This window comes from Calypte anna, chromosome Z (assembly GCF_003957555.1).
Source record: "Calypte anna isolate BGI_N300 chromosome Z, bCalAnn1_v1.p, whole genome shotgun sequence".
Lineage (NCBI taxonomy): Eukaryota > Metazoa > Chordata > Aves > Apodiformes > Trochilidae > Calypte > Calypte anna.
In genome coordinates, this window is record NC_044274.1 from 42,739,641 (window position 1) to 42,759,867 (window position 20,227).

General features: G+C 36.1%; 1 protein-coding gene across 1 annotated transcript in view; it reads left to right on the forward strand.

Moving 5' to 3' along the window:
• ZDHHC21 (zinc finger DHHC-type containing 21) overlaps positions 1–18,037 on the forward strand; it is a 35,174-nt gene extending 17,137 nt beyond the window's left edge. The window contains exons 6-8 of the mRNA XM_008496214.2: positions 2,815–2,931; positions 16,628–16,671; positions 17,225–18,037. Of these exons, the coding sequence (XP_008494436.2) occupies positions 2,815–2,931; positions 16,628–16,671; positions 17,225–17,357 (294 nt within the window). The 3' untranslated portion in view covers positions 17,358–18,037. The remainder of the gene's footprint in view (positions 1–2,814; positions 2,932–16,627; positions 16,672–17,224) is intronic.
• The last annotated feature ends 2,190 nt before the right edge of the window (positions 18,038–20,227 follow it).

Here is a 20,227-nt window from a genome sequence, read left to right on the forward strand (position 1 = left end):
AGTTCTGGAGTACCTGACACAGGAAGGATGTAAAGTTGCTGGAGTCCAGAGGAGGACCACAAGGATTATCAAAGGGCTTGATCTCCTTTTCTGTGAAGACAGGCTGAGACAGCTGGGGTTGTTCAGCTTGGAGAAGAGAATGTTCTAGGGAGACCTTATGGAAGCCTTCCAGTACCTGAATGGGGCCTACAGCAAAGCTGAGGAAGGACTTTTTGTAAGGGCATGTACTGACAGGACAAGGGATAATGGTTTCTAAGCTCGAAGAGGGGAGATTTAGGTTAGAAATCAGGAAGACATTCTTTATTGTGAGGGTGGTGAGACACTAGAACAAGTTGCCGAGAGTAGTTGTAGATGTCTCATCCCTGGAAGTATTTAGGACCAGGCTGGATGGGGCGTTGAGCAACCTCGTCTAGTGGAAAGTGTCCCTGCCCATGGCAGAGGTGTTGGAACTAGATGGTCTTTAAGGTCCCTTCCAACCCAAACTGCTCTAATATTACTGTTATTATTGTTAGTATTACTACTTAAATGGATTTTTTAAGGGTCTTTTTTTCTTTTTCATGGAGTCACATGTTTCTGTTTCAATGTAGAATTCTAGAAGTACCTTTCTTGTTAAGGTGTCATTGCCAAAAGACTCTATTCCTCCATTTATTTTGTGTTTCTGTAGAAAAATGCTGTTATTTCTTTACAGATTTCTTGGTGAGGGTCCTGTGTTGATTTCCAGGTCACCATTGTCTCAGAGACTTTGATTCCCCTTCAGCTGTATAATGTCTGGAAAAAACATTGGTGGTGTCACGTCTTCTCATGGGTAATTCAGCAAACTCTGGTCTTTTGCAGCAGATGCTTTCATATTTTAAGGAGAAAGTGGAAAGGGAGACAGTACCATTCTTCAGTCTTCATTAAAGGATGAAGGGATTTTCCATTTTGGTACTTCTAGTTTTACCAGGAGTTAGAAGGACCAAATGCAGAATGCATCCTGTCATCTTTATTATAAGATTTTCAATTGTCATGCATTGGGTGGTGTCTCTCCTGCTGAAGAGGATGTTCAAGAGAAGGAACTCTTTGAATTAGAGTGTTATGGGGATTTAAAGAGATGTGATAGGAATTTTTTCTAAAGGGGGATTATGACACTAGATCCAGAATATAACTTCACTGCTGACATCTCTTACATCTCACTGTTTTCTGTCCAGTTAAATTCAAGTAAATTAGAACATTTCTGAATAAATGAAGCAGCATGCTTGTGAAGAGAAATTATTTTACATCTAGTAGAAATTGTGTCTTATTTTTCTTTTCTTTAAAGCTTGGGTGTTTGATGGAAAGAGAAATAAATATTGGTGTTTGATGGAAAGAGAAATAAATATGAGTATGAATGCTTTTATTTTGAGTTGATTTCACTTTGAATTAACTTGTTAGCTGAATAAGAAGAGGTTTTTTAAAAATATAGGAAATTAAACATATATTTTCTACATCAGCAAGAAAGGCCATTACTAACAGTAGCTGTTATCTGTTCAGAAGAGACTGGTTGGGTTTGTTTTTTATCTTAACTAGTTATATAGTGATTTCTACTTGCTCAACAAATACTGATTTTCTTCCCAGCTTTAGTAGCCAGTATAAGCTTTTTTCTTGGGTTTATATTTTGAATCATCATGGAAACAATTTAAAATCTAAAATCATATTGGTTTACTACGTATAAGTTATTTTAACTATTCTCTGTTTAGTTAAAACCCAGTATTATGGTAAATAAGAATTCCTCTTCCCTGAGACCTAGTGGTTAAATGTAAAGAAGCAAAGATCAAAAGCAGTGAGCTTTTTTTGTTTTGTTTTATTTTCATTCAGTTCGCTTTTATCTTCTGGTTGTAATTTAAAGTTTATTTGAAAGGTTTTAATAGTTTCCTGCTGTGAACTGGCTTTTCTAAGTGAAAAAACAGATGTTTACTCTCAAAGGACAGCCTTGAGAACATAATTGTAACTTATTTGTAAAAGAATGGGTGTGCTAACTCATTATCAAAGAGTAAGATGGAGTGTGGACTTGCAGTACATGTACAGTAACTGCCATATACAAATGTTTTCCTGTGATAAAAATAAAGGGTTTTTTGCCTTGAAAAAGATCAATAAAACTCTCCTCTCGGCCTGTTCGTGTTTTCTGCTGGGTGAGAGCAGGCTTTCCAAACAAGCTGATACAATATATTTATTCCTCCTGTATCCTGAGGCAGCTTGGTTGTGTACCCATATTCAAAGTTGTAATAATACACTTTGAGCTAAAATTAAAAAAAGAAATTAAATTTATGGTGGATAATAGCATTACGATGAGATCAGTCCAGTAGAAATACTTGGATTCTGTAGGTGTCATCTTCAAGACTCAAACTAGGAATATTGTTATTTTTGTCACAGAAGGGGTGATGTAAAATGAAACTTACTGTGGCTGTGAGCAGAGATATAGGAGTGTTATTAATCAGGCTGTTTTCCAGAATGTTTTTCTTAAATTCTGGAGCTTGTGGGTAGCAGTCTGGCACAGGTCGAGATAGAGAGTTCAGGAGTAACTCATTGGAGCTTATCTATTCCCAAATCTTAAACATCCAAATGATTTTTTTTTAACCTCTGACAAAACCTCCAAACTGTTTACATCTATAAGTAAAAGATGATATTTTTATTTTATTTAGCACATAAATATATTAATGCTTTACAGTGTAGCTCAAAAATCTGATATTTGCTGTTAGCTATAAGTCTTCAAGCACAGCCCGTGTCTAGTATTTCCACTTGGCTGAAAGACTTTAATTTTTAAGTGCTAAAGTCTCTCTTCTTTTTGTCTTCTTCTAGGATGTTTTTGTATTTAGACATGAGCTTGCTCTCCTAAGAATATCTGCCTTCATGGGTCTAATAATATTAGTTGGAATAAGTGGACTCTTTTACACTCAGCTAATGGGTATTTTCACTGTAAGTATCTATTCTTAGAAATATACTAGTTTTACTTCCAAAACAATGAATAAAAGGAGAAAAGCAGGTTGCATTTAAGGAAAGAATAGAGAAACGCACTATGAGGCACTTATTTTGTATGTCTTGTGTCCAAGGAAGTCTTAAGAAGCCCTTTAAAAATCAAGTGTCTAACAATACATGTATCAAGGCAATTTCCTGTAATTTGTACTATAAAATAAACCCATACATTATCATGGAATTGTGGACAAGGTACATCTTTGTGGGTTTTGATTTTTGTTTTTCTTTTAAATATATGTGCCCTGATCTCAATTATACTTTTTGACAATGAGGTGCACTGATGAATCATACTTTCTGAAAACATTGACTTTTTTATTAAATACTGTAATAAAGATGCTTAAGGTCGTATCTCTTCAGTTACTAAATTGGGAAGTGGAATCATGTCCATTTTATAGTCCAAATGCATATTCTGCATTTAGAGGTACAGAAAAAATCCTCTGCATGGAAAAAATTTCCATTTAAATGAATTGGTAATGTAACAAATATATTAAAGAAACAAGGTTTTGTTGATGTAACATCCTATTCTGGACATCAGAAGTTTATCACTGCCGGTGAATTCTTTAAAGCTTTCTTGAGACTCAATAGAAATCTTTGAAGTACTGCAGTGTTGAACAGGGAGAGTACATTAGCTGGATCTGTACATGTCTGAAAGGTTGTATGATCTGGCCTGAAGACCTGTTTTTAAGGCAGGTAATATGCAAGATGACCATGACTTTGTGACAACAACTGATTGATATCTGATCAAGGTTTCATTTTGGGATGATGAGGGTTTACAGGGTATTAACCTTGTAGCTGCATAATAGAATGTATTATGTCATTCCCTTGTATGGAGTAAAGGACAAAAATTACTATATAGCCTTTCTTATGTTAGATGAAACAATTTAATATTGCTTATATATTTTATTGTATTACATTTGCTCAGGTTTTTTACCTTCTGCTCTTTGTGTGAATGTATCTATGCTGTGTATTGTCTTTGCCATCCTTCAGCTGCTCTACCAGGCTTATTTCTGCACTTTCTGTCAATCCTCAAGTCTAAAGATTTATTCTTGTGCCCCTTTACTGACTGATTTCTGTTCTAGGTGCTTGATGACAAGTTCTCATCTCTCTGTTTAACTGCTGGCACACAACCTTTGTGTCTGTGTGCCCTATAGTTGAGATTTTTTTCTAATTAAATACCATGCTTAAGTCAGTCTCTAGCTGAAGTGCCACAGATATTTGAATGCTACTCACTCTGAATCCTGGTAGTAGGCGAGATAGAAACTCAGGGAAACTTAGAGTTTAGTTGCTGAAATATGGCTGTATTTCTAGTCTCTTCAACTGATATACGAGGAGAAACAATAAGCCATGTGATCAGTACCACACTAAAACACTGTAATGATACAGAAGAAAGCAAGAAACAAAAGTTAAGTCTACCATTCTGTTCTTTGTGCTGCCAGAAGCTGGACTGCAATTTGACAGTGGCCATCAGCATGCATAACAAATGATATTAGCATCTGCTGTTGTTCATGAATAAAAACTCTCTAGTCTGAATCTGATGCTGTCAGATACATCATCCACCTGGAAACTGGGACATTTCTGTTCTGATACAGGATACCAAATATGCTGTCTCTTCAACACGCATGAATTTAAAGTATGTTCTTTCAGCATTCTGAGCTCTAACACTGTCAGGCTCTTACAGAGTGCTGTAAAGCACTTTTTCTTATGTCAGTTGTATAATATACTGTGAAGTACATCCCATTACACTTGCTGAGCTGGCCAGTACCATGGAACAGATGTATGTTAATAATAATTTTCAAGCCCAACCTCCTTTCATATGCTCAGATCATAATTCTGTGGATCAATGAGCTGCAGTATGCCTGGACTCTCTCTTTTATCTTCTGTGCCAAACTTTGTGGCGCAAACACAAGGCAATTATTGTGGATAGGGATTGACTATGAGTGGCAGATGCTGAGAAGTACAGATCTTTGTCATTAGGGCCTCTCACTGTACCCTACCTGTAGCAGAAGGGCTATTCTGCTTGCCTCATATGGGCAAGTTTCTAGGTTTGCTGGGGAAGTAGAAATCTATTACTGGGATCTCCAAATTCTAATTAATTCATATGACCTGGATCCTGATGCATTGATTCATTGATGTGCACAGGTAATCTAGTCCATTGCCTGCTGGAAGCATTTCCATGCCAGCAGCACAATTTGCCACTTTCCTTTTCACTCCTTACTCCATGACTATAGAGAAAAGTTCCATTGCTGTTGGCAATTTTGAGGGGACCTGCTTGATTTCCTCAGTCAGGAATAAGTAGTCAGGCTTCAGACAAATAAAGCCATATCTGTTTGGTGTGGTTATGCTTAGTTTGCAAATTGTGTCAGAAAATCTGTCTGTACAAATGCTTTTTGTCAGTGTTGTGGTGTGGGGATTTGCTTCCTCCTTCAGCACTTGCTAACTGCTTTGGCTAGCCAGTGGAAAATACAGAGACATCTTCAGGTGAGGTGAGTGAGGAGTTTTCCTGCAGGCTCCCATGCTTACAGTGCTGAGTGCACACAGTGTGGAAGACACTTGATTTCTGCAGAAGCCCTGAACTGTGATCAGTAAAAGGCAGCTATGGTCCTGCTGTGCACTGCACTGCCCTGGAGTTACTGCACAGCATCTAACCTTCCTAAACCCAGCAGACTGTAACTGAAATAAGGTCTAGTCCAATTATCAATTAATGATGAAATAAAGCTTAACTTGGTGTAAGGTACAGATGAGAGTTCATTTAGCAGCAGAGTGTAATCATTGAGGTGTAATAGTGCAGACTGGAGGTTAATTTGACAGAATCTTAATAGATGTACACACTTAATGCATTCATGTTAATTGCTCTGCAGATATTCTTGAGATCATTGATTTCAGTGATTGCTGGAGCTGCCCAGAGATATGTGCAAGAGAGGTGGGTCAGCCCTTTTGAGGAATGTGAAACAGAGCTTCATGCTTGTACAGGAAAATAGATAATAAACATTTTCTTAGTTCATGCTCTTTGCCTATGTTTGCAGTTTTTCTAGAGCTCCTGGATAAAAGCTATGTTTACATAGTAGAGACAACCAGTATTGTCTGTGTTCTCAGCTTTGGCTGGTACGTACTGGGTGGTTGGCCAGGCCCAAAGAGTTGTAGTGAATGGAGTTAAATCCAGTTGGTGACCCATCACAAGTGGTGTTCCCCAGGGCTCAGTCCTGTAGCTAGTTCTCTTTAATATCTTTACCAATTATCTGTACAAGAAGGTCCAGTACCCCCTCAGTAAGTTTGCAGATGATACCAGTTTGGATGGGAATGCTGATCTGCCTGAGGGTGGGAAGGCTGTACAGTGGGACTGGGACAGACTGCATTGATGGGCTGAGGACAGCTGTATGAGGTTCAACCAGGCTCAGTGTCAGATCCTGCACTTGGGTCACAACAGCCCCACGCAATGCTACAGGTTTGGGAAAGAGGATCTGGAAAGCTGCCCAGAGGAGAAGGACCTGGGTGTGCTGGTTGACAGCTGGCTTAGTTACGAGCCAGCAGTGTGCCCAGGTGGCCAAGAAGGCTAACAGCATCTTGACTTGTAACAGGAATAGTGTGGCCAGCAGGAGAAGGGAAGTGATGGTGCCCCTGTACTCAGCACTGGTGAAGCTGTGTCTCAAATACAGTGTTTAGTTCTAGGCTTCTTACTACAAGAAGGATGTTGAAGTGCTGGAACTGCTCAGAGAAGGGCAGCAAAGGTTGTTAAGGGTCTAGAGAGCAAGTTTATGAGAAGCAGCTGAGAGAACTGGGGATGTTTAGCCTGGAGTAAAGGAGGCTGAGGGGACACCTCCTTGCACTCTATGGCTACCTGACAGGAGGTTGCAGCAAGATGGGGTTTGATCTCTTCTTCCAAGTAACAAGTGATAGGACAATAGGAAACAGCCTCAAGTTGTGGCAGGGGAGGTTTAGATCGTGTATTATGAAAAATTTCTTCACTGTGAGGGTTGTCATGCAGTACCTAGAACGGGAAAGCTAAGCACCACATTAAGAAATGCAGGTGAAATATTCTGCTGTAAGTGCTGGAACTTTCCAGAATTAAGGGTTGTGCATTTGTGTGATCTGTGCCTGTCACTGCATGACTTTCATTGGTTATAACAGTAGATACATTATGTAAAAGTTCTTCAAGAAAAAATGAATGTAATCTGTGGTTAACCTTTATCGTGTGCTTTCAACAGATACTAAGATGCTTGAAAAAATATACTTTCTGGTAAAATGAAAACTTTGTAACTTTTTAACTCAAATTTGGCTCTTGCACAGACAGTCTTCCTAAGGCTGTACTGCTTGTTAAGATGATTAATAGACCAAATTATCTAATTTGCAGTAATTTCTCTGAGTACGTCTAGTATCTCTTTTGTTGTGGTATTACTGTTAGTGTATCATTAGCACAAGGCTTTTCATATCTCATCTGGAGGTCTAGGAAGCCACAGAGCAAGGGAGGTGACTTCCAACAATGGGAGGAGAACAGGTGGTTGGCAAAAAGTGTCCTTAGAGGAACTTTTGACATAAATAGTTTCTGTGAAGAGGAGAGCATCTGAGGTGGCCCCTGCATACAAGATTAGTGCTTTCTCTAGAAATTAGCATATGTGAAACTCTCTTCTAGCAGAAGTGGCACATGGCTGTCTTCATCAAATTGTTTTTGCCAGTCTCTTTTTGCCTTTACTTTCATCACCATCATCCTGAATTTTAACAGTTCTCCCAACATGTTCCTTAGATTGCTCTTGAGGAATTTTTATTTGGGCTCTTTGGAAACAGAGTTATATAAGTTCTTTTCAATTCAGAATTCTCTAAAATAGAATTGTAAGATCCTAATTTAGGAAGTTCAGGGTCCTAAGAAGATACTCTTCTTAAAATCTCAGCATAACAATTATTCTTTCGCTTATAATTTTCATGTTTCTAGAGAACTGAGTGTAAGAAATCGGATTCCATGAAGAAGGAAATGTCTGGTGTTATTTCTGAATCCATAGTGTATTTATACTGAATGCCAGCTTATCTCCCACGCTTGGTCCTTGCTTTTCCTGTCCTCTGTTCCCTCTCACTGCTTGTATTGGAAGTTCAAATTTTATGTTTTTTAACTGGAAATGAGACTGTATTCTTAAATTCCCAGACAGCATGATGTTTTTTCATGACAGTGCTTCTAAGTAAAACCAAGCTTAGCACAAAGCAGCAAGGGAAAAAAGTCCCACAATATAAAAAACCCAAGAAATATTTTTTCACCCTAGAAAAACTAAATGTTCTACTGAGAATAACACTTTTTCTTTCTTTCTTTCTTTTTTTAAAGTAATTATTGCCATTCGTATTTTGGACTACTAGTAGCTGCAAGCAATTACTCCTCAGTCACTAGGATAACAAGATCACTCTAGTGTAGACACTTTCAAACTTTGTAAAGGCACAGAAGATTTTTTTTTTTTTGGTGACTTACCATAAATAGTAAAAATTTATAGATAAATCATAAATTTGCTTGAGGTAGATAGTTCCATTTCAGTTCCATTTTATATTTACCACAAAAAAATAATCCAAAACATCCACTTTCTTGCACAATTACTCTCCACACCTGCTAATGACATAGTATTGTATTGCAATGCAAAGTTTATCTAGAAAATAATATTTTGGGTAGAAATGGAAGAAAATATTGAGGAGGGCAAAGATGTCTTACTCAATTTCATTTCCAATTACTTCTTTTTTCTGTAGTTTTTCTCATAGCAAATAATAAAATTTAATTGGAAGTTAAATCAGATTGAATCCAGAAACTTGCTTGCTGGCTCAAGATGTATTTTCTTGACATGTTTTTTTTTTTAAGAAATTCTCTCTCGCTTGGTATTTTTATATGTAACATATGCTTGTTTTCCTAAAAATTTGCTTAACTAGCCTATTTATGCATTTATTCATAGGAAAAGGCATAAATTAACCTAAGGAAAAAAAAAAAGAAAGCTTTTTTTATCAAGTAGAGATTGTGCCTGATTTTATGATTGTAAAAGAGCTGCAATTCAGACTCTTCTAGAAAGGTAGAACTATCAGGGTGCTTGTGTGTATATTAGTACAAGACTAGCCCTGGCATTGATATTTCTCTTCTGTTCCATTTTTGTGTTAAGCCATGACTTCCGTATGTCTTTGACCTCACCACAACAGTTAAGTCATGCTAAAGAATAGTTTTTCTATTTACACAGTAAGATTCTGATACTGGCTATGTTTCCACTGCAAGGCATTACTGTAGAACAAGTCATGAATGACATAGAATGCTTTGCTAAACAATGACTTGTCTGATTATTTTGATATTTGTTCCTATCTAGCATGGTTTTAAATTGCGTCAAAGACTACTAAGAAACACTGAGTTTGCTGACCTTTTTTAAGGCTGGTACCTTTTGCATATGTGAGGTTTTCTTCCTCTCAAGATCTTGTGTTGTTTTTATTTTGTTGGCCACCACCTGTCTGAAACAATCAGCCACTTCTTTCTCTTCCTCTGTACAAAAGGAAAATCCTGTCTTCCCGTGGATGGTGGAAGGTAACAGGATAATCAGTTCAGCAGTGATCCTCTGATGTCTTTGTGGGAGCCCTGTAAAAGCGGATTATCTGTGACCCAGATAAAATAATTAGAAATTACTTGGACACTTACAAATAACTGATCTACTAATCTCATTTCCAAAGTTAAAAAAGGCCTGTCTCTCAACATAACACTACCAGATGTTTCAGTTAAACAACATCCTTTGCAGAGACTAATCTGAAGCCTAATTTTAAAGGATTACCTTTGATTGTTTTTATTTCAAACACTAAACAGTCTGTGTTTTCGTTTTCCTGCATGTTAAAAAAATATGTGTGGACTAAAATAATTTTTTTTTCATTTTTCCAGTATAGTCCATCAAATGTGATTTTTTGTGATTTTTTTGTTTCTGAGTGTTGCAGAGAAAAACTTTTCATTAAAATTATTTGTACTTATCTTGTTTCTCTGGGGCTGAAGTATGTAATGGATGGGCTTTTATAAATTTAATAGATACCATGTGGTCTTTGTGCAAGGTAGTGGCTGTATTATCATAAACTAAATGGACAGTGACTTTATTAATTTAATTAATGCTACCAGGATTTCCTGTTAATTAACTGTTAGAATGGTGTACAATGATATGCCAATAACCTAGTGCATCAGTACTGTATGAATGCAGTGGAGAGAAGTTTCTCTTTATTTGCTTTGGGGAGGATGGAAAGGAAGACAGTTTAGCAGCTGTTGTTTAGCATCCTGTCTGGTGCACAGTTTGATGCCTACTACATAATTTTTTCCCACTTAGAAGCATTTTAAAATGTAGTTACTTGTTAAGTGCAACGTTTTATAACTGTTGCAGTGTTTCTCCATTTCACTTTGAAGCAGCAATCATACTTCACTAGCAATTTTTGTTGTTCCTGTAAGCAGATCCATCTCCCTGTGAACTTACTGATTCGTGCATATTAAGTATTTTACTTAGTGTGAATGATGCAGTGGGCATGTTGTAAGGAACATTTATTATTTTGCTCAGGGCTTCTCAAAAGGAGAAAAAATTCCTTTAAAGGGAATTTGGAAAAGGTGGAAATTGTATAAATTAATTTTCTGAAATATTTATCCCAAAATTCTATTTTCAAGCAGTTAATTTTATTCAGGAGTGTAATTTCATTTGCTGCTATAGCACACAAATTAGATCAAAGAACAAAATGCCACTGAAAAATATAAAATTACTTTTCAGTATTAATTAGTATTATTAGTATAATCAGCAAGCCAGACAGAATTTTACAAGGGTTGAAATGCAAATTAATGAAAATCTAACTGCAGCTATTCTGCTAATAAAACCAAAAGCTTTCAGATTCTTTGTATATTTCATAGTGTTGATCTTTTTTTTTTTTTTTTTTTTTTTTTAATATACAGAGTGCACAAGTGATCTGGTTATGCTAAAATGTTTTTGGTCATTAAAAATAAGTATCTTATAATTCAAAATATTTGTAATCATATGTTTAAACAGATAATCTATTAAATACTCATTTGATTAGTGAAACAATAAGGGATTTTTCTGTTTTTTCAAACATGGCAGAAATGTAATGACCTATTAATCCTCATAATTAAGTTTAGCACAGAAGAAATTAGGAAGGAGAAATTAGGATTCCCAGGCAAATGTATTCTTTACCTGGCTATAATAAAGTGTAGCACGCGAAGTAATAGCTGAGATGGAGTAAAATGCATATAAGCTATAAACCCGAATAGTTATTTGTAATTACAGAGATATAACAGTAAATAAATTAATGTTAATTAAATCTTTCTCTTTATTCTTATGTCTTCCCCTTTTCCTGTCTCTACCTTTAATCCACCTATAGGTAAATCTCCTATTCGAAGGTTGCATAAAGTCCTATAAATTAAATTATTAGGAATTAGTGATGTCTTGGTCTTTGAATGGGATTTTGTGAACTGTATAAAGTCTTTGGTGTCTTTACTTTATATTTCTCAAATGGATTAGCGATTTGTTGAACAGATTTGATTAATGTAACCTGACAGTCTTAAACACCTTTTTACCATCAAAATAAAATTTTATTTAATTTTAAAATTCTCTTTCACGACTTAGTTAAAACTCAAAAATCAATTCATATGGTAGACACTCTTAAGTGGAAAAAGATCTCATCTGTTTTATTTAGATCACTACATGGTTATAGGTAAAGTGGGAATACTGTTAAAAAGGGTTATGTGTAAGAAAGGTTAACAGCTAGCTTTCCTAAGCAATTTTCATAATATTTTTGTCTTATGAATGTAACTACCAAATAAAATAGTATTTTCTCAAGTATCTTGGTGACATGCAGATGTTTGCACTGAACACATTTTTGAAACAGACTGAAAAAAATATACCTGTTTGTGTCATCTTTGCAGATGTGTCTCTGATTTGTTATGAGAGGTTTTTGTTTCATTGAGTCATTTTCTAATACCTGACAAATAAATTGGAAATCTATTTAACTAAACTTACCCAAACATAGAGGAGGTAGGAGTATTCCCTTAATATAGGATTGTGTAGCTTCATTTTTCATTTTGCAGACCATTATCTGATTTAGGAATTTAAAGTTATACCTGACCTGGTAATTTTCAGCCAATTTCAATTTTCACCCTAATTGTAACTGATAAAATTAATCATATTACCTATGTGAAAAGTCTACATTATGGAAAAATGCTAGAAGTAGCCAAATGTAAACTCAAAATGCCAAAAACGAAAAATTCTGAAAAACGAAGTATCATTTCTGTGGGATGTTCAGTATTTTATATTCCTCAATTGCTTACCTTTCATTAACATACAGACAATGAAAGGGTGTTAGGTAGAAGGAATGAAAAAAATATTGTTTAGATAATGCATTGTTTTACAGTTTTTGGATAAAATCTGTGGCTTCCAATCCAGGAAGGCTTACAAGTTTTGTTTTTGCTCTTTCTGCTTTACAATACTTTCCTACTGTTTCTTACATATTTGCAAATACTACACCAAGAAAGCATGGCATAATACTTTCTCTATTACAAGTATTAAACATAGCTGTACTGATTATACATTACTCTATGCAAACACAGCAGAAATACTGAAGCAAAGAGTATGTGCATGGGCTTCGGAGTTAGTCCTGTGAGTTACAAATTAGTTTTCCCTTTGGAAAGCGTGAATGGGTGAGGAATCAGAAGAGATCACTTCTTTCATGGTACATTAGCTGGTGATGAATCCTGGCATGCAGTAGAGGTTGTAAATAGTGTGTGGGATTTTTTTAAAAATTGTTTTTTAGGCAGCTGGTTACGCTAATTAAAAATACACATGTGAAAGATATATTCCTCTTAGTAGCTAACACAGGTGCATTCATTGGCAAATGAATCTTAAGTCAGTCTGTAGAATTCAGTCTGTGCTCTGACATATGTCTCTCCATTCCTCTCTCATAAGTCTTAGCTGTGGCAGTAGCTTACTTCAGTTAGAGTAGACAAGCTGCTCTTCCAGACTTGTATTAAGTTCTCAAAGCAAAAAAACATTCCTAATCATCAGAATCTGAACTCTTTTCCCCCCCTTTTTTTAAAGGGATACATTGTTAACGATTGCTGTGTTTATTTCCTTTAATTTCTTTGCCTTGTTACTAAGGGATGATTTTTTTTTTTAATTATTATTTTTTTTTTTTGCCTAGTTGCTTTAAGGTGCTTATCAGTGGGTATATATCTCTGAATGATGATGTGTAGGAGCTATAGTATCCAGTCTGGACTTTGGAGGTCCAGGTGATCCATCGTGTGAAATTATTCAGCTGTATGTTCATAAATTTCATTTTGTATGTAATGGTAATTTAATGAAATTTTTGGAGATGGGGAGTACTAGGCCTCAATAGTTGTCTGCTCATACCAAGTTTTTTTTCTGTTCTTGAATGAACACCAGTTCTTCAAAAGAATCAGCATTGGCTGTGAATCTGGAAAAAAAATATATCTTAGCAGAGTTCTATTTGTATTAATAGTAATCCAAGCTGATAATAGATGCAGACAGTCAAAGCCTCTTAGGCTGACCACAGTAATACTGATGTAGAAAAGCCTTGGTATACATTGAATGCATAGTTAAGAGAGATTATATTCTAGCTGAAAACCATTTTTGAGATTTGGTAATGAACAGAACACCTTGTTATTCAGAAATAGCAGTTATTTTGATCATTCTATTTCCAAAAGAACTAAAATTCATCTGTCTGAAAGGAAGTCCTTAAATAGGAGGCCAAAACTCAACTGTGTTGCTCTTCCTTACCTTCCCATCCTGTCTTTAGAGGGGTTGCAAAATTTCCTGGAGTGCTGTGAAGTTTCACTTTCATGTGAAAAGGTAAATTGTTTCACTTACAAATGAAAGTACAGTTTGAATGAAGTAAGCTGTTTGGCAGTAGTATTGGGGGAGGGATGCTGTGAGAAGAATTTTGATTCTTAAATTCTGTCACCAGCGCTTGTTAAGCAGTTAACTTCAGAGAGATATTTCGTCCCATGCCCTCCAGGCCTAGTTCACAACTTTTAAAATGTGGCTATATTTTTTAATTCTGAAAAAATATCCTGAAAGTAAAGGATTCACTGTCCCTATTCCTTCAATGTAAAGCAAAAATATTCTGAAGATGTTGGTATTTTGAGGGAGAGGGAGGAATTTCCTTTGACTTCCTATCCTATTAAAATCCCTGTTATGTTCTAAAGGTGGAAGCTTGACAGTCTTTTCTTATGGTCATTTTCTGCACTTCCTGTTTTGTTGCTTTCACATAGTTTGTTAATTTAATGGGTTACATTTTTCAAGGGAGCAAACCCTGATGAGCATCTTTCAGGTCCTGATAACATGCCATAAAAAGAGTTTAAAAGAAATACAAACCCTAGTTTCCAAACTGGTAATTCCTCCACAGATCTCAAATACAGTATTAGAGAGAGCAGGACGTATGTGTTAATGAATAAACAATGTAGAGAAACATCTCAAAAAGCCATCTATATGGTATTATTTTGTTACATTACTTCAGCACTCAGAACTGGTTTAAGGCTTTTTGTGAAATGATAGATCTTTGATAGGTTGAAATCAACCATAGTCTAGACTAGCATGCTACTAATATTCAAAAAATCATTAACTTTAATCATTGCTTTTGAACATACTGATACTCTGTACTATCAGGCAGACAACTTTGATCAGAGGATCAGAGGATAATTCACAGAACTGAGATATTTTTGCAGTTGGGGAAGGAGCTACAGTGTCTTATGAAATTGCTCTTAAAACCTTGCTGAATTGTCATGGAAATAAAATCTGCATTTAATTGCTCATTTTTATTCAGAAAGCTGTGTCTGATTTTCTGTAGGCAGAAAAGGTGATGTGTGTTCTAGCAAGAGCTAGATAAAAAGTCAGCCAAAGCAAGTTGAAAATGTATTGACTGTGCAGTCAAGTTCTGTCCTAATCAAGACATGGTTTGTGTCTTATAAAGCTTTCCTGCCACCTGTGGCAGGTGAGGGGGTAACATGCTTGACAGGCCTGAAAGGTGGAGAGGAGGAGTAATTAATCTGTGGGACTTGAAACAACAGGCAGTATTTACAGTCTGCTGCCTCCAGTCCTGTCCTCACTACTGACTGGTTGTTCAAATCCACTTCAGATGAGACCAGAATGGTTTCTGTAATCTGCTGTGGGCACTCCTTTGCTGCACAAACAGGGAAGAACTTGTGCATCCTGGTGGGTTGGTAAGAGAAGAGGGGACTTCTCTCCTTTCTCATAGTGCCTTTGGAATTCAGCTGGGTAGGTCATGTGCAGAATTAAGATTTTTGCCACTTATGATGTGGTAAGGGATCGTGTTCCAAAACTTGTCAGAGCTGGGAAGGGGTTTGTAGAAGGACAGAATTTTGCAAGGAGAGTTGAGGCCAGCCATGTTTAGTGAAGCAGGGAAGCAGCTTCCTGTGCATTAATTCCTGGTCACATTTCATCCTGCTCCTTCGCAGCTTTATGAAAGATGGTGGCAGAATCCCAGCAGTGCCTTCACTGTATTGGATGCACTGATGGCAGAACAGTGAGTGAACACAGTATGGTTTTATTGCTAGGTAGTGTTTCCCGACAACAATGAAGTTGCAGCCTAATTAAACCACAGCCTTTGTGTCTCTGTATGGCTGGGACAATAAAGGCTAGCTCTCAGTTTCATTCAGACACTAGTGTAAGCTGACAGGTGCATTATGTGCATGCCTAAATCAGTGAACAGTAAAGGGAAATACCAAGCTGCCATGGAAAGGAGATAGGACCATGAGAAATTTTTCCATTGTCTATGGGCCTCATGAGTGATTTTTTGACATAATGAACTATGTGTGTGCATTGAAAACACTGATGCTCCCAGAGTTAAAATTGAAGTGATACTCACTTGGAAAGCAAGCCTTTTTATTAAATATATAGGGCAAAAGTGAGACAAAACTACTAGTGTTGGTAGTTTAAAAAGTTTTATTTGGTGATTTATTAATTATAAAACTTCATGACTCATTAAATTAATTGTGTTCAGAAAAGTATTGGTATCTGCTAGCTTGAGAGGTGCATTCACTCTGCACAGAATTTGTTTTTTGCTGGATTTCAGAAGAATAATTTTTATGTTTGGTATTTACTTGTGAAGACTATGGACACTGATGGTATATTCCTAGTGGTGCTGTTTCCATTATAATACTCATGTAGTTACCCGTTTTAAAACTTCATAATAACCCCTTCTTTTCAAAATACTACATCTGTAAATTTTTCCTGTAGTTATCTCGGTGGACTATTCCAACTTCAAAATTACTGTAAAAAGTATTGCAGGAATGTACCTCACACACATTACTTTTGAGTGTCCCATGATCTGCTAGTAATATCTGAATTAGTTTTAGCTGTATCAGTGCTGGAAGTTTTTAGTGACCTTCTGTGATACGTGTTATCATAGTAAAACTACACAGTATAGTTTCATATAATGTTTGTGAAAGTCATTTAACAGACTGAGGAGATTGTGCAGATCATGTCTCAGCTGTTTAAAATGAGTATTGAGTAACATGCATGCAGTGTACACTAAGAATTGTTCCTCCACCATATTTAGTTGCTTTCATTATGACATTTTAGCAGTTAAGAATGTAAATGAGTACTTTTTGATCATGTTTTCTTTTCTTCAACAGGACACTACAAGTATAGAAAAAATGTCAAACTGTTGTGAGGACCTGTAAGTGCTGTAAAATTTCAAAATTTATTTCCTGAAAAGCTAAGGAGTAGCTGTTTTGGTTTGGTTTTTTTGGTGTTTTTTTTTTTTAATGTGAGAAAGAAAAGGAACTCAAGGCACTTTGTGAAGGTAATTTTGCACAGTGCTGTGCGCTGTACTTTCTATCTGTAGCAGCAGCTCACTAATCTCTCACTATTGATTGTACACAAAGTAGCCTCACATTACTCCTGTTCCTTCCCTGCCTGAAGCCAGTGGAACTGTATTTTCTTTCAAAAGTGCAGATCAAAAGACGCTTTCTGCTGTGTCTTGACATACATTTCATTGATTCTGAGGGTCTCCTCTGCGTCAAACGTTGCCTTTGGTTGATTGACGACAGATAGTTTCTGTTCTCCAAAGTCTCAGCTGTGTGCTGTAATGAAAGAAAAGCAGTATTTGTGACGCTGGGACACAATTCATCAGAGTCCAGTAATGGATCCCCAGCCAACTTGCATTGTTCTAGCTGACTGAAGTGCTCTGTGGGCGTGCTGTCTTTCACTAATAATGCTGTCTTCTGTAGATCGAGGCCCCGAAAGCCGTGGCAGCAGACCTTCTCGGAAGTTTTTGGCACTCACTGGAAGATCCTGTGGTTTATTCCTTTCAGGCAGAGGCAACCACTACGAGTTCCCTACCACTTTGCCAATCATGTCTGAACAGATGGATGCTGGGCACAGATGGGTTCTCCACGCTGGAAGTGCGTTACAGGTTTTGTGATAATAGGACTGTGACAGTCTTCAAGTCAATTAAAATCCTCCCACCAATTGTAGGCATCACAATGTGCCCCAGGGTTTATTTGCATAGCAGTCTTGATTTTGTTCTGAGATTAATACTAGTTGAATGTTTTACTTTACACATATTTACTTTCAAATCAGCTTTCCAAAGGGATTTCTTTCATCTTTGGGGTTAATATTAAGACGAAGTGACTGAAATGCAGTCTTTCTCTATTTGTTTGGTACTGACTCTTCTGATTTTCGGTTGACTTTTTTATTTTGTTTGTTTGTTCTGTTTTTGTAGGAAACACTGAAGTTTACATCGATTCTTATCTTTCCCACTAAGTGTCTTATTCTGCCTTGATTTTTTTTTATGTTTTTATCAGTAGATCTGCCTAGGTAATATTCATGTCTTTGTTCTGCTACATGTGTTTAAAATTTCCTGATACTGTAATTTATTAATGATACACACTAGTAACCCTACAGCACCACACTATAAAGGGTAAGATTTTAAACTGAGGCAAATTGCTTCCCAAACCTTTCTCAGAGGGTTTTTTTATAAGTAAACATAAATGTATGTGTTTATATAGGGACATATTACATATTACAGTTACTTGTCTGCATAGATACTAAAACATATTCATGTCTTTATGTCAACAAAAGGGAGGAAATGTTCCAGGGTAAAACATGCAGATAGAAAACATGTTTATATTCCAAGGATTTCTTTGCAATAATTCAACAAAGACATATGATGCAAATGCTAGAATGGTTACCTTTTAAAATGCAGATTGAATTGGTTATCATGATGTACAATAAAGAAGAGTATATTATCAATGAAGTTATAAATTTTGTATTTACTTTTGTTTAGTCACGATTAGCTGAAATTGGTCTAAGTGTTTGTATATTGGAAATATATGTGAAAATCTTTTAAAATATTTATACAGAAATACTGATATTTGCTACAAACATGCATAATAAAGTATGTTAATTGATTTAATGGGGTTCTATGTTGATGTTTGATACTTTATTGTGGGCCCTTTAAGTATAGAGGTAGTTAAGCAAAGAAATCATCCTTAAGGTTACATCTGGTGAAATGCAGTAGTTCCCAAAGTACTGGCTAAGCTTTGTTATATCTAGAAAAATTCTGTAACTTATTATGCCTCTCTGTATATGTACAAATATCAGCATGAGATGATTTTTGAAAAATCTGTGAATTTTTATGAGACATTCACAACTTCATTGCTTTCAGTTGTGTTGCTCCCTGCTTGCTATCTAGCCCAACAGGACTAGGATGCATCTTAAATGACAGCCACGCAACAGGATAATAAGAGGCACAAAATCATGCTGTAATGTACAGAGCCTGTGGTTGGAGACAGTAATAATTTGTAAACAGTTCATTTAAAAAGAAGAACCAAATTTGTCATAAGTGGTATTTGTAAGGGGTTTTTAGAGGAGCTCTTTTAAAATCTTAACACCAGCACTTCCCATGTCAGGTGTCTTTTTACTGAACTGACAGATTTTGATGGTCCATTGAAAGTTCCAAATGATGCATCTTAAAAATGATGTTCTTGAATTTTAAACTTATGTAAACTTACAGCTTTTGAACCAACTTTACTTCCTCTCCCCTTTTAAAAATAGTTGCAGTATTTTCTTCATTTCAGTTTCAAACCTGATGTTCAGTCATTTTTTCATGTCATTTTTCAGCATGACTTTAGACTCTCTTTAAGATGGTTGTGACAGTAGTATTTAAACAAAAGGAAGCTTGTGGAAAATTAATGGAAAGCTTGGAGCAGTGCTTGAAATTAAAAAGTATGTGCATATACACTATAAAGGAATGGTTGTATTCTCTCTGTTTGTTTGTTTGTTTGTTTGTTTGTTTGTTTTTAAGGAATTCCACTATTACAGTCTCTCTGAAACACATAGGGGAATTATAGCAGTTTTGTTTTATATGCCAATATTTATACGGGTAGCTAGCAACAGGGTGAGAGGCAAGGCTCTGAACTGAGGGACTGAGGGTAGATTTAGGTAAGCCACACCAGGTTTGCCTAGAGTGTCTTCAGAACCATTCAACTTAGCCTTTAGGCAAATAACTTCCAAATTAGCAATGGAAGATCTCTAAATTGTAAGGTGCTTACATATGTGACCTAAAGTAGAACCTTGAGGCAGAATTTAAGTAGGTGATGCACATGAATATCTCTCCTGGTTCTCAAATGAAAATTGTAATTTTACAGGCTCATAGTGTCTCAGGTTTTCAGTTTGTTGGATTTCTCTGATACTTATATTTTTCTCAGTCTCCCATTCATCCTTAACTCTAGGAATCACTATATAATATGGTTAAAGCATCCCTCTTTTTTTTTATTGCTCTTAAAAGTATGTGGGGGAAAGAAGGGAAAGTTTGAAGCTTCATTTTTATGAGACATTAGGCTTTGCTTTTTGAATGGCATGCCTCTAAAGTTGTAAAAGTAATAAAAATGTATTTTTAAATTTTAACCAAGGAGCCAATAATGCTATAAGTTTATTAGGGTAATGTTTCTGAAACTGATTTTCAGGAAGAGTTGTTTTAGCCTGAAAATTTCTGGTAGACTTCTGTGATGTAATTTTAAATCTTTTAAACCTTTAAACTTTGAATTCCCACACCTTTTTCACCATGTGTGCTTGTTTTAGAAGAAGCTGCATTCTTAAGCCTAACTAGTGCTTCCATCATTACTGATTTCTATGAATTTCAAAAATCTTATAGGCATTATTGATGAATGTCACCCTAATATAACACCAGAACTGCGCGTACATTATTGAGCATCGTGGATATTAGCAAT